The sequence below is a fragment of the Abrus precatorius genome, unplaced genomic scaffold (genome assembly GCF_003935025.1).
Source record: "Abrus precatorius isolate BTA unplaced genomic scaffold, Abrus_2018 Scaffold4, whole genome shotgun sequence".
NCBI classification, from domain to species: domain Eukaryota; kingdom Viridiplantae; phylum Streptophyta; class Magnoliopsida; order Fabales; family Fabaceae; genus Abrus; species Abrus precatorius.
Genome location: NW_020874384.1, coordinates 3,236,149 through 3,250,135, shown reverse-complemented (window position 1 = coordinate 3,250,135; position 13,987 = coordinate 3,236,149). Strand labels below are relative to the sequence as shown.

Genomic DNA, 13,987 nt, shown 5'->3' with positions numbered 1-13,987 from the left:
CTGTAATTGTAACCGTCTTTATTTAAAAATAAAAAAATGTTTTCAAAATGAACAAGTTTCTCCGTGAAGGATCCAAAGCCCAATGAATGGATATAGTTTGGAAGAAGTTGTTGTTGATGGCAGTGTCGTGAGAGTGAAAATCCATTCGCTGCTCTCTTCCCCTTCATGAAATTCAATGGATGCAATCAGAAAGCAAGCTTCGAAGCTTCGAGAACAGGTCGCTCGCCAGCAACAGGTTCTCCTTCAAAACCTTTCTTTCACCAGATCTTTCGCATTCTTATCTGTTTTTGTGAATATCGTTATACTTTCTTGTGGTTTTCTCTCCATTTGCGACGGTTCGTTGCGATTTTCGTCTAACTCCTCTCCGCGTGGTTTTAACCTCGTAATTGTTATTCTCGTGAATACGATACCGAGAGTGTTGGATCTAATCGAATTCGGCGCTTGCGTTTGCGGAAATTAATTAAGAAAACTGTAGAGTTTATTCGTAGCTGAATTTAAAGTCGCCGAGCCATGCGCATGTTAATTTTGATGATTAAGCTTTCATTTATTTATTTATTTGTTCGTTTCTGTTTCTGGAATGTTCCTTCGTTTTTATTTGATTGCTTCCTTTGTGAAGGTGCTAATGAAAATTCTGAATTATTGCTATTTAGGCTGTTTGGAAACAGTTTGGGGCTGGTGGTTATGGAGGTTCGGATAATATGGTTACCGATGAAGTAGAGCTCCAGCTACATCAGAAACTTGAGAAACTCTATATATCGACACGTGCGGGGAAGGTTGCTTGGTTCTTTGATGCAAATTGTTTGTTTTCATTAATGTTTCATTTCAGTTTATGTATTCTCTGCTTTGCTGATAATGACACCTGTTGTGTTTTCAGCATTATCAAAGGGATATTGTCCGTGGTGCAGAAGGTTATATAGTTACTGGGTCCAAGCAAGTTGAAATAGGTAAGTATTAGTAATGTTGGTTTGTGAAGTTGTTTATAAGAGTTGGTTGCATGTAGTTTGAAGAAAATATTGTTATTGAATTCCTATATATTTTTTTTAATAGGAACAAAGTTGTCAGAAGATAGCAGAAAATATGGTGCAGAAAATACTTGTACCAGTGGTAATACATTGTCTCGAGCTGCACTAAGTTTTGCACGAGCCCATGCTCACATGGAGAAGGAGCGTGGAAACTTACTAAAAGCTCTTGGTACACAGGTAGTATATGCATATTGATACGAAGTATATACTTGTGTGTGAGTGTGAGTATAAGCACGTTTTCATGTTGATTACTTATTTACAAGTTCAATCTAATGGAAAAGGGTTATGTAGGCCACATTCATGTCCAATTATGAACAGAATTTAATTGCCATACTTATTTTCATGTTCATCTATCTCTTTCTATTTATTTTGGTTGCTCATATCGATGATTTATCTTGTGTTAACTAGTCATCTTAGCCTAAATATTATGTGATTGAAGTCATGGTCAATGCTGATTAGGTTGCAGAGCCCTTGAGGGCAATGGTGGTTGGAGCTCCATTGGAGGATGCTCGGCATCTTGCTCAACGTTATGACAGAATGCGACAAGAAGCTGAAGCCCAGGTATTCTAGAATTTATCTTTCATTTAACTTATTCAAAACATTGGACTCCTTTTTTCATTTGTCACCTTCTTTGTCTCTGGGCCTGTTTGAAAGCGGTTATAAACAGCTTATGACTCATAAATTGTTTTCAGTTTATTTTGATAAGCTACTTGGCATAGCTTATCAAAATAAGTTTCATCGCTAAATTTATTATACAAGTCATTGTTTTAAAAAAAATTATTGAATAAGTAAGTTATCTAAAAGCACCCTTTAACTTTTGTGTTTCATTACGTTTCATTAATGATTTTATTTTTGTATCTTGACTTGTAATTAGTCTGTCTTTTGAACCTAGACAGGCTATTGAAGTTTCTAAACGCCAGGCAAAAGTAAGAGAAACGCCAGGCAATGCTGAGAATGCTATGAAATTAGAAGCAGCTGAAGCGAAGTTGCAAGACCTCAAGACAAACATGGCCATACTGGGGAAGGAAGCAGCTGCAGCATTGGCTGCTGTTGAAGCACAGCAACAGAGGCTAACTCTTCAACGTCTTATAGCTATGGTATTGCAGTTTGCTGTATGATTCTGCAAATCTTCAATTTAATGAAACTTTGGATATGGGTAATAACAAATCATAACTTTTAATTAATCCCTCGTTTTATTTCTCCTTATGAAGGTTGAAGCAGAGCGTGCCTATCATCAAATAGTCCTACAAATATTTGATCAGCTTGAGGGAGAGGTAAGCATTCATATCACTCGATCATTTTATGCTTTATTCACCACACTGAAGCCAAATATACCATTTTACGGATAGGCAATTTACTTGTTATAAATATATTACTCAATGCTTTCATGTATATTTAATGATAGATGATATCAGAACGACAACGGATTGAAGCCCCTTCTACTCCTAGTGTGGATAACAGCATGCCACCACCCCCGTCATATGAAGAAGTGAATGGGGTCTATGCATCTCAGACACATAATGGATCAACAGATAGCATGGGTTACTTCTTAGGAGAGGTTAGTAAGAGACTTTCTCTGCTTTCTTGTACAGAGGGAAACACTAAATATTGAAAACAGGTGACTGCTTTCTCCTTTTGTAACTTTTTCCCTTCATGCAGGTTTTATTTCCATATTCTGCTGTATCTGAAGTGGAGCTGAATCTATCAGTTGGTGATTATGTTGTTGTCCGAAAGGTTCATACCTTGCTGAATCTTGAATATAACTTTAATCTATAATTTTCTTTGAAGAATAACTTATCTCCTGTCCTCTCTCTCTCTTTCTCTGGTTGGGGAGGGTGCTTCTGATGGATTGCATTGTATTTTCAATCACCTTCACTTATGGTAACAAATTAGCACAATTTTTGAAAGAAATACGGGAATAACCAGATAGAAGACCCTTTATACCATAATTTTCAATCATCCTTGTTTTCCAAGTTGTTCTGATTTTCCTTTGGCATTATTATGGTGGTTGTGGTTTTAACAGGTAACAAACAGCGGATGGGCCGAGGGTGAATGCAAAGGCAAGGCAGGTTGGTTTCCATTTAGTTACATTGAAAGGAGGGAGCGGGTTCTTGCAAGCAAGGTGGCTGAAGTGTTTTGAGTTTTTCTCCGGTTGGATTGGTTTCTTAAACCTGCGGATTTTGTTTGTGTGTATGTTTTGATTTATTTGTGATATAGATGGGATATAAATGGCAACTTTTCCCTTGTGATTATCATTTAGAATTTAGAAATGAATATTTTGTTATCACAATTTTTTATTTTATTGCACTCAACTTGTTTCCTTCAATGGTTTGTTTATGCAATTAGACTCAGTTTATGTAAACTTAAAAAAAATAGAGAAATATAAATTATTCTTAATTTATAAGATAAGTTTTATTATTTTATATTAGTTTTTCTCTCTTATTTATGAATTTATTCAACTTGAGTCTTACTGTACCAAATTATAAGTATTGTCAATCCAATGAAAAGGGAAAAGAATGAAGAAAAAAAAAACTTTGTTTTTTAACAATTTGGGAAAGGGAAGTCGAATTACCACTTTTTCATCTCAATTTTTCAATTTTTATCCTATTTTTAAAGAACTCAATAAAAAATAATTTTATTTTTAAGTTCTGAAAGTTTAGTCTTTAATTTATAAAGTTTTTATTTTAATACTTGACTTTGTAATATATCATTTATTTTTACTTTTTAATATAAAATAGTAATGAAAAATGTAATAACAAATAATTATAATAATTTCTTACAAAGTTAAGAATAAAAAAATATATTTTTTGAAGTGTACGACTAAAGTGATTGACCTAAGCAACTTTAGAAACTAAAATGAATGCCTATTCTAAAATTTGGATTCGATGATATCCACACTTTTGAAATCAAGTGATAATTATATTTACATATTTGAATATTTTAAGTTTCAAAATTTTCACTCTGTAAGCATATTATAAAACATTAAATAACAAATATAATTATTAAAAAAAATAAATGTCTGGATATTCCTCTCTTCTTATCACTTATATTTAAACCAACTGTTTAATTTAATATATTTTTTTAAAATTGTTTCAAAGTTATACATCACTTCATTTAAGGGATTTTATCTAAGAGTGACCGATCTCTCAGCAGATGGTAATTACCACTCAGTAAATTTTATATATAATGTCTAGAGTTCAAATCTTAAATTTATGTGTAGAAGACTTTAATTGAGAAAGTTTTCAACTTAAACATTGGTCTTCAAGTATATATATACACTAATATTTTGTACAGTGTATTGCACAATTATTTTAGGTTTAAATAAATCCGATAAATATAAAATATTATTACTCTTTAACGATAATAAATATTTGATTTTATTACATATGAATAAAAGTATAGAAATTACTTTAAAAATTAAAAGATAAAATTCAAAATAAATTATTCAAATTGAATCAGGTTAACTTTAGGTTTATTAGCTTGATATATTAAGTCAAATTTATATTTAAATTGTACAAAAAAATTAAACTGAAGTTGGCTATGATTGTAATATTCCTCTTAAGCCTTTTATCTAAAAAAAAATAGGTCTCTTTATTTTGATATGGTGTGTCAAGAATTAAATTTTAAAAATTCAATTCAAATTTAAGGGATATATAATAAATAAGCCAAAAAAAACATAATTTAAGTGAAGTCACATGATTTAATAAAAATAATAATAATTACTAAAATTACTTTTAAGAATGAAAACTTAAATTTAAAATATTAAGAAAGATTATTAATTGATAACGTCTACACATTTTAAACCTCTATAATTCAATGGCTATCTAAGTCTAGGTCTGGGTGTAGAGGATTAACATATTTTTGATAATCTAGCTCTAGTAATTAGCATATTTAAAATTTTAATGTGTGATAAGCCGCATTATTTCACAATTGATTGTGTATTCAACCATTATGAATTTTCAAGAACAAGTCTTGTCTCAATCATTTTTTGTATATTAAAATTGACCCCTGAAATTTCATTGTTCTTAGTCTGATGAGCCTTTTAGTGCATTATAGGATAGATGATGATCTTGAAGTGTTATTTTTGCAACCACTTCTACTTCATCCAAGGGATCAGATTGTAACTCAAGTTCATCCTCCTCCTCCCATTGTAGGACAAAATAATGCTTGTTAGGACATTTATGGCTAAGAGAAAACTTATCATCACAAATAAAACAAAGGTCCTTATCTCTTCTTAACTTCATTTCTCTTTATGTTAACTTTCTGACATTGGTCGATTTGGAATTAGGGGAAGGTAACAATGAAGGTAGACTAGTGGATTTTAGGGACAAAGAGGTGGTTTGGTTTGTGTTTATGACTTGTGTTTTGGATGAGAAAGTTGAGGTGAATGGTATGGACTTAGGGACATATTTTTCTTCACATAATTTGGCTAATGAAACAATTCTAAGGAGTGAAGTTGGTGCTTGAGCAATAACATTCCTTTGAATGTCAAGTTTCAATCCTCCTACAAAGCAATCCAATATGGCTTCCTGTGTAATCCCTTGAACGTGGTTAACTAGTGCTATGAATTGCACGTTGCACTTAATAAGCATGGATTGAGCTAGATTGAGTGAGCTTGAACAACTGAGATCTCGAACATTCATATGGAGAGGGACCAAATTCCATCTCCAAGGCCTTCGCAGTCCAAGAATGAAATAGGTTGTCACGAGTGATCATTTGGTAGCAGGAAATCACATCCTTATCAAAATGTATCGAATCAGTAATCAGACCAAAGTAATAATCAAACTTTGATCATTCGAATTCTGTAATAGTTGAAGAATTGTTTGGCCTTGAAAATCCATTATAGGACATCAGATTCATCAAACTTGAAAAAATCGAGTTTTACGCTTCTAACCTGGAATAGTTGATTGTTCTGATTGCTAGAAGAGTCCACATCTTCACTAGATTTCTACTTGAGTGACAACTCCAACGTTGTTTCAGAGTTTCAAATTGAGCAAATACTCCTTATCACAAAATTCCATTATTTCGAGAATCCTTTTGACATCTACCACGAGCCCCTTCATGTGTATGTTCTCCACCATGAAGTGATGAAAACACCAATGTAATGGAAGAAATAAAAAAAAAAGGTAGAATAGAATAGGAATTTAATGAAATAGTTAAAGCAATTAATAGAATATAAAAATGTCCTCCATTTTAGCACAAACACGGTTAATGAAATAAAATTCAATGGAGACAAGCAAAAAGGAAAATAACTAAGTTACAGCAAAGACAATGATGAAAAAAAGAAAGAACTAAAAAGAAAATGAATCACCATTAATTCCTTCTACAGCTCTCTCTATCCTCTAACAACCCATTATATTACTCATTCAGCCAATAAAAATTCTTCAACCTTGTATTAGTTATTTTGGGTTGAGAACCTCTCCTCACCCACTCTATTTCCTTGCTCACGTGCTCTTCACCCTCATCCTTGGCTAATGCCTTTTTTCCCCCTTCTCTTATTCACCAAGAGTGCACTTTTAAATCGAAGTATTAAAATATACACAAAACTATTATTTAATTAAATTTAATATTATATTAATATAACACACTCGCAAAGTATCCATTTCCGTACATACAATTATCACATCCGAAACCTCTTTTCAGCTTCTTTCCTTTCTCTTAAACCTTTTTCTGTTTCTTTCCTGTAAATGATTTTGTCATGCTACTGCTAGAGAGATTTAACTCGGGAAAAAAGATCGAGGGGGTAGGGGTATCACTGGTACCACTCTTCTGGTATTCCAACTTTATCTGTAGATAATCAACTTATTACACGCATAATAATGATAATTTCCTGGGATGAACGTAGGGGTAAAGTTAAGTACAACACAGGACGCTATTGGAATTATATTCGACTGTTCTTTTTTAATTACAATACACGATAGATAGTTAACGGCAGCCATCATAAAATTGCTTGTTTGCGTGCGTGCAAATTCACATTCCGTTGGAATGACGCAAGGTATCATTTTTTCATGCTATCTATGTTCGGAAAGGCAAGAAGGCTACTTGCTATATAAAAAAAGGAGTGAAAATATTATAAAAAATGATAATCGTTCTTACAATTCCAACCGTACATTAACACTAACAATACAACTTACACTAGTTATTTTGCTGATTAGCTGACAGATAAGCAAAAATGATGGCAAACATGATCACCAGTATGACAATCTGCAGGAATAGTTTTTAGTCAGTTTATATTCTTAGAAATGTGGGATTTAGTTAAAAAAGAAAAAGCAAAAACGTACCATGGTTGAGCCATATCCATTTTCATCCCTCATAATGTAAGATTTCCTGCACAAATCAATGAACGGTTTGTTAGACTGTCAATAGTAAAAAGATACTTTTGAAGCTGCTTGGATATATATGCGTGCCTTTTGCTCAAGAGACCAGATTCTCTGCAAGTTTTCTTTATAGCTTCCAGCCTGCTCAATGTTTTTGTTGCATTGGGATCACTTTTGTCAACCTACAATGGAAAATAACTGAACCTTTTACAAAGATGCTCTAGAAACTGAAAAACAGCTTTAGTTCCATGGTGGATGGAATTGGAAGGGCAACAAATATAGGGGAAAAATAACAGAACCACAACAATACTGCATTTTAAAAAGTTGGATGCTCAACATCTCTTTTCCTTCAGGCCTATGAATGAAGGGTGAGGGATCAAGTGTTATTAAATTATTATCTTGGGAAAAAACACCCAAGAAGGAAAATGTTGGATGTGCGCATGTCACGTCATTGATGAACATATTAATGTATTTGCTGCTATAAAACACACAATGGGAAGTAGGAACATTATCTGGAGTAAAATGCAATATGAGTAGCATCCACATTCTTGAGTTGCAAACCTAATCATTCTTTGTTTAGGATAATGAAAGCTTCATACCTTGGACTCCAACAAAGAAGCAAAATCAAAGAAAGCACCATAGATATCAGACATAGTCTTTGTTCGATCAATCACTTTGGCAGTTAAACCTATAAATCATAGACAAAATGAAGAAATAACATCTAGTTTAATACTATTATTAACACACACATACATATTAACAATGGACAAAAAACATCAATGACAACACGTTGATCCATTTTAATTCCAGACAAAACCAATTCCTTGTCAAATGAAATTGGAGTAAAGGCAAGCATGCAAATGCCTTAACTAAAGAATATATCAATGCTATGGTACTATCAGTTTACTTTAAAACTAGGAATATCCGTCATAGAATTGCAGCCGGCCTGTAAACTCAAAAGTATATGCCATTAGCCATTCTTTCCAAGTTAAAACTGTCTTTCCAGTACTTGAGCAACATCAAAAAGAGGCGAGTGCCACTGGAGATGTGTACTAACAGTTACATGTATTTATGTTTGAATATTTGAACATCCTATGCAAATTCCAAAACAAACAGATTCCAAAGATAGTTTTAAGGAGATTATTTGTTCTTACCTCGTCTCATTTTAACTACACCTCTGAAGACCTCAATGTTGTTGTAGCACAATGCAAGTGTTCCAATTGCCATTATCTGTCTCAGCATATGTCAAATATGCATCATATTTACAAAGAAAAAACTACAAAAATAGTTAGCGCTATGTACATAATCATTAAACATAAAATCCATATAAACAGGAGATAAAACAGAAAAAAAAATAAAAAAATCCACATAATATCAGATTGAAGTTGGTAAATCCACAATAAAAGTATTGTAACTTGTTTGAACCTACATTAGAGGCCAACACACTTAAAGAACTATTTAGCTTCTGCTTCTAGAACATCTGTTGCTTGAAATCTTTTTTTTTTCTTTCCATAAAATATTAACTAAATTAAATCAGCAAGGCTATATAACTAAACCTGCTGACACTTGTAATCTAGAAAATCACTCAAACATAGGAACAAGATCCATTAGTTACAAAGAAAATTAAAAGAAAGTATTATATTTTAAGGTTCATCAGTTATCACATCTTTCGGACAGTGTTAAACTAAAAAATTAAAAGAAACTGATAGAACATTGTAATTTTTCTTATTTATTTTGTACTGAACAAGAAGCTGCTAATGATTTACCTCTACTGAAGCATAAAATGATATGCAGACAATATTTCAACATAAAACGTGCTGATAAATGATGCCACATCATTGCAAGACAGGAGTGACATGAATTGAACAACAGTTAAAATCAGGGATTAATTTAGCAAAAGAACAGCACCTGGGGTATAGCACAAAAGCGAAATATAGCCAGGTCTCGTAAAGCAGCCATGTATTTTAAGCAATCTTCAGCATGCATCAGAGCATTAGTGACCATGTCATTTAAGCACTGCACTGCCTTAACAGAGTTTTCCTCATATTTCAAATCCTGGATTATAAAATTTAAATTGGAGTAACAAAGAAAAAAATCATATGTGAGCACACCTGGAAACAGAAAAGAAGTTAAAAAGGCATTCACGTGTGTAAAACAAAATAGTGTGATACAGTGATGGGAAGCTGATTTCAAATCACACCATCAAGGGATAAGAAACTCATGAAATGATGGAGATCGAGGTGAATGAATAATTTATGTTAGATTAAATATAAATTCCTATAGAGACAAACCTCGAGTTTATTAACATATTTACTCCAGATCTGCCGTGGCCAAAACATGCGTGACTTGGGGATCTCATTAATGTCTTCCAGATAATCTCGAATAATGTTTGTTTTCTGTAATCTCAAAAGAATTAATTGAAATGTGATTAGCAATAGTGATCATACAGTTTTTTAATATCTTACAATCACGATACCTGAAGAAATAAGCCCATTGAATTGGAAAGGTAATCTGGGGCCAGATCTTCTAAACCAGAGGCATGGAAAAGCTTTGATAAACCCAGCCCAACAAGGCCTGCCACGTAGTGACAATATTCATCATAGTCATCAATTGTTTCTACCTGCAAATTAACAGAAAAAAATATCTCTTGGCATAAATCAAGATGATCTCTATGTTGAAAACATGGCAGAAATCCGTTCACAGCATAGTGCTCTGTAAGTAAGAATTTGGGATAGATGCACTGATAACAGTATACTGTCAAATTATTAAGAAAATGTTGTGGTGAAGTAAAACTAACAGACTATATGTTTTCAGACCTTCATTATATTTCCCCTCTCCCCATATTTCATCTACCTAAATAAGATAGTTTGATGCACCAGAAATCATTAAAAAATGAAATATTGAAAACCAGAAACTTGCAGATGGAAACATCATTCAAAGGAATAAAAAAATTGTTATAATGTCTTATCAGTCACAGAGGTTAACAATATTAACTATAACTAAGTTAATGAAAAGAATATAGGCAGAACAGAAGTCATGTGTAACAAACCTCCTTGCAAATAAATTTGGCCATTCCAGCACCCATTCTTTTGGTAATGTCCTCGATTGCTTCTTGATAGCTGCAAAAATCATTGACAAACATCTTATTGTTTATCATAGAATGGACAGCCATAACCTGAATTATAATTATAATTGAATATATATATATACTGTAGAGAAGCTAATAAAGGCAGCGCATCCATTTCCATATACAAATCTTAGATAAGAAATATCTTCAATTTGAACAAAATATGAATGCACAGAGACAAATTAGAGAATAAGAGCACCTTTAAGTCTTAAAAAGTATTTTAAATCTAATCCTACCAAAAAGGCCTAGTAATTTTTCATTTGTAACAGGCTAACAGCTGATGAAAAATACAAAACACAGAAACCTCTATGATATAGCACGGAAATAGTTGATAATTCTTATCAATCACAAACACAAAGCACCACAATTATCCATCAATCTGTAGTCAATAATCAACATAATCAGTAATTACATTAAAAGATGCATGACTTTGATGACCTCAACACCAACAACATGCCACAACAGTTCTGTATTTGAATTTAGATATTCCAGACAGAAAAAAACAAACAAACAAATTGAAAGCTACACGTTATCATAAGCTAACTCCTAAGCGGTACCAGTAACATGCCTTAGTAATAAACACTAAACAGTCGTACTTCACCTGAGGTAATGTGCAGTAATAGCAGAAAATTGGAAATAAAACCCAAATTAGTGAAGTCCTACTGCTGATTGGATCAAGGATGGAAATAAACAGCACCTCAAAAACCACATATACCACAGAATATTAAAGTTCATTTAAGTAAATGTGCGAGGATAGGAACTGACTTCTTTCCAAGTTCCAGAAAAGCAGTTGAAACATGATGAAACTGGTCCATTAGAACTTTGTACTCCTTTGTGCCACCTTGGTTACATCAGAAACAATGTGTGAAGATCAGCATATACGGGGTACAATAAAACCATTCTCTTCAAGATTGACAAAAGTTGTCTTTATGTAACTAAATGCAATTTCAATGGGATGTGTAGTTTAAAATCAAATCCAATTTCTGAAAAACAAGTTAGAAGCATTTAGATTGAATCCAATCCAATTTCTGAAAAACAAGTGCAACAGGTTGGAAGAGGGATGTTAAAGTTATATTGGATCTTATCTTACTTGGCAACAAATTAATTTAAGAAAAAAAAAGTAAAAAGAATGACATACTCACATGAAAAGTGCCATTCATGATCATAAATATGACGATGAAAAGCTATCAGTATTGGCACCTTGACTTCTGTAGCTATGCTAGTATCGTCCTCTGTCAAAAAACAATAAAAAAAAAGAGTTACAACAATACAGCTAGTCTCCTAATTTCTGAAGAATGGTTTGAGGTTTAAACACACATCATTCAACAGCCACTAAATGTACCGTAGATTAATAAATACTGAGAATAACTTCTATATATGCCAAGTATGCGTGCCTTCTATAGTAATTATGTAATTTTCTTTTGAGAAAAAGCAAAACTTCTGAAAAAAAAAATAATTGTTTTACTGCTTTTCTGTTGAGTTTCCCAAAGCTCTCCAAAAAAGCTAAAACTTAAAATATGTTTTTTTCCAAGGCAGTATAATGATAACACTAATCCCTGCATAATATTCAACGGCTTAAAAAAAAGTAAAAAGCAATCATCTAAACAAAACAAATAGCTCGGATAACACACAGTAATCAAAACGGATCTCTATCATTTATCTCCGCAAGCTATGAGACACAAAGTAATGGTTAATGAACAATGAACCACGCAATGCTTTAAATTGAAGAAACGAAAACAAACCAACGGTATCGAGAGCTCGAAGAACCAAATAAAATATGCAAACCTGCAAAAAGCCAGAGTTCAATTAATAAACAAATCGAATCAAAAGCAGAAAGAACGAAAGAACTGTTTAGCTGAAAGGGAAAATGCAAGGAACTAACAGCGTTGCGAAGTTCGGGACCGAGTTGCTGAATGACGAGGGCAAAACTGCGAGAAACCTTGTGGAGCATAGTGTAGCAGAAGCCCCAGTGTGGCTCCGTCGGGATCTGCTTCTCGGCGTTTCTCGCCGCCATTTTCAGCTTCAGAAGCGGGTAAAAGTCATCTGGTCGTTTCAGAATCGCGCCCAAACTTCCCATCTTCTCACTAAAGTGCTTCTGAAATAAAATCTCGATATCTAGAATTCGCGGTTAGAGTTTGGGTAATTGCAGAAAGGATCTTCGGACAATGATGGCTTCTTCACATGTGGCTCATGATTTTGCAAATTGGAAATTCTGGAAACTGGAAGATATTTGCAGTTAGAAATACCGCTATTCCGCGTCGTGTTACAGATGTTCTCTCACTCACAGTCTCGCTAGTGGTTACACTTTTTCCTAAACAAAATCGTTAAAATGCACGTTTTGTCTGCTTTCTGGATCTGAATTCTACTACTTACTTGAGCACAAACAATCAAACACTAACTTATAAGTTTCTCAGTTTTTTTTTATAAGAAAAATAAATTACAGTTGTACTTCAATATTTTGTGCCAGTTTTAACATGCACAAAACTTAGGTGCTGTTTCGTTTTGTTCGTAGTTGTTCATATTTTTTATTAATTAAAATTAAATTATTATTTTAATAAAATATTTATATGTAATATTATCATAAATTATCAAAATAAAATTTAATATTAAATTATTATTTAAGTTTTGTCTTCTAATATTTTTAACGGGACTCAAAAAAGATTATATAATTTCTCAAACTATCACGCGTAAAGAGTTTTTAATGTTTCTAGGGAACTATTGAAACTCTAACATTCCCGATAAAGAGTTGTAAGGTGATTTAAATTTTGAAATTGAGACAGAATTTAAAATATATGAATTAAGCGAACAAAATATATATTTAAATTAAAAAATTACATAATTAATTAAGCAAAGCTTTTAAAATATATTAAAAATAAAATTATAAAAAATACAGATAATTAATTTTGAAAATAATAAATTTTGAATTTAAAAGAAAAAAATTAATTCTCATATCCATTAGAAATTCAACTTCCATCATCTTCACCAGATAATAATTTTAATTTAATCGTTGTAAATATCATAAAGTTTTTACTTAAATTTTAAAAAATTAAAGAACAAATAAAAATTTTATGATATTTAAAGAAATAAAATGAAAGTAAATAAACTACTTTATCAAAAAGCACATTTTAAAATAATAAAAAAAAATACCCAAATTTTATCGTCACCTCCCATGAGAGTCATGGACCACGCCAAGGTTAATACTGAAATGTTATAATTTACGTATTATTAATAGCTTATTAATTAAAATTAAAATTTTATTTTAATAAAAATTATTAAAATTTAAATTTAATTACATTTTTAATATCTATAAATATAACATATTTTATAATACTTTTTATAAAATTTTTATTAAAATTTAATTTTTGCTGTTAATTTTCACCCATTTAAGGGTTGAGCACAATTTATCACTCATTGTTACTGTGTTACTACGCCACTGTTATTTAAATTTTTTATATATATTATTTATGAATATTTTTTATAAAAACTAAAATAAATTAGTTCAATATTTAATATAAAAGAAT

General features: G+C 31.9%; 2 protein-coding genes across 4 annotated transcripts; one reads left to right on the top strand and one right to left on the bottom strand.

The window, feature by feature from the left end:
• Positions 1 to 13: 13 nt before the first annotated feature.
• Positions 14 to 3,420, top strand: LOC113864886 (SH3 domain-containing protein 2-like). 3 transcript variants are annotated; one of them, XM_027499095.1, is made up of 10 exons: positions 14 to 235; positions 726 to 773; positions 875 to 944; positions 1,048 to 1,199; positions 1,482 to 1,583; positions 1,919 to 2,119; positions 2,234 to 2,296; positions 2,428 to 2,580; positions 2,682 to 2,756; positions 3,046 to 3,362. In XM_027499095.1, exons 1-10 carry the CDS (start codon positions 176 to 178, stop codon positions 3,160 to 3,162), a joined length of 1,041 nt encoding a protein of 346 aa, XP_027354896.1. In that variant the 5' UTR covers positions 14 to 175; the 3' UTR covers positions 3,163 to 3,362. The 3 variants fall into 3 exon arrangements, with proteins under 3 accessions (XP_027354896.1, XP_027354897.1, XP_027354895.1); XM_027499094.1 differs by having other exon boundaries at positions 15 to 235; positions 651 to 773; positions 3,046 to 3,420; XM_027499096.1 differs by lacking the exon at positions 2,428 to 2,580 and having other exon boundaries at positions 651 to 773.
• Positions 3,421 to 6,925: 3,505 nt separating this feature from the next.
• On the bottom strand, positions 6,926 to 12,850 carry LOC113865323 (squalene synthase-like). Its single transcript, XM_027499788.1, has 13 exons — positions 12,349 to 12,850; positions 12,209 to 12,251; positions 11,609 to 11,698; positions 11,232 to 11,307; positions 10,389 to 10,458; positions 9,816 to 9,959; positions 9,631 to 9,735; positions 9,248 to 9,394; positions 8,494 to 8,569; positions 7,939 to 8,027; positions 7,430 to 7,521; positions 7,304 to 7,349; positions 6,926 to 7,226 (listed from the first exon to the last, which is right to left on the bottom strand). The coding sequence occupies exons 1-13, from the start codon at positions 12,541 to 12,543 to the stop codon at positions 7,158 to 7,160; spliced, it is 1,242 nt and encodes a 413-aa protein (XP_027355589.1). The 5' UTR covers positions 12,544 to 12,850; the 3' UTR covers positions 6,926 to 7,157.
• Between the last annotated feature and the right edge of the window lie 1,137 nt (positions 12,851 to 13,987).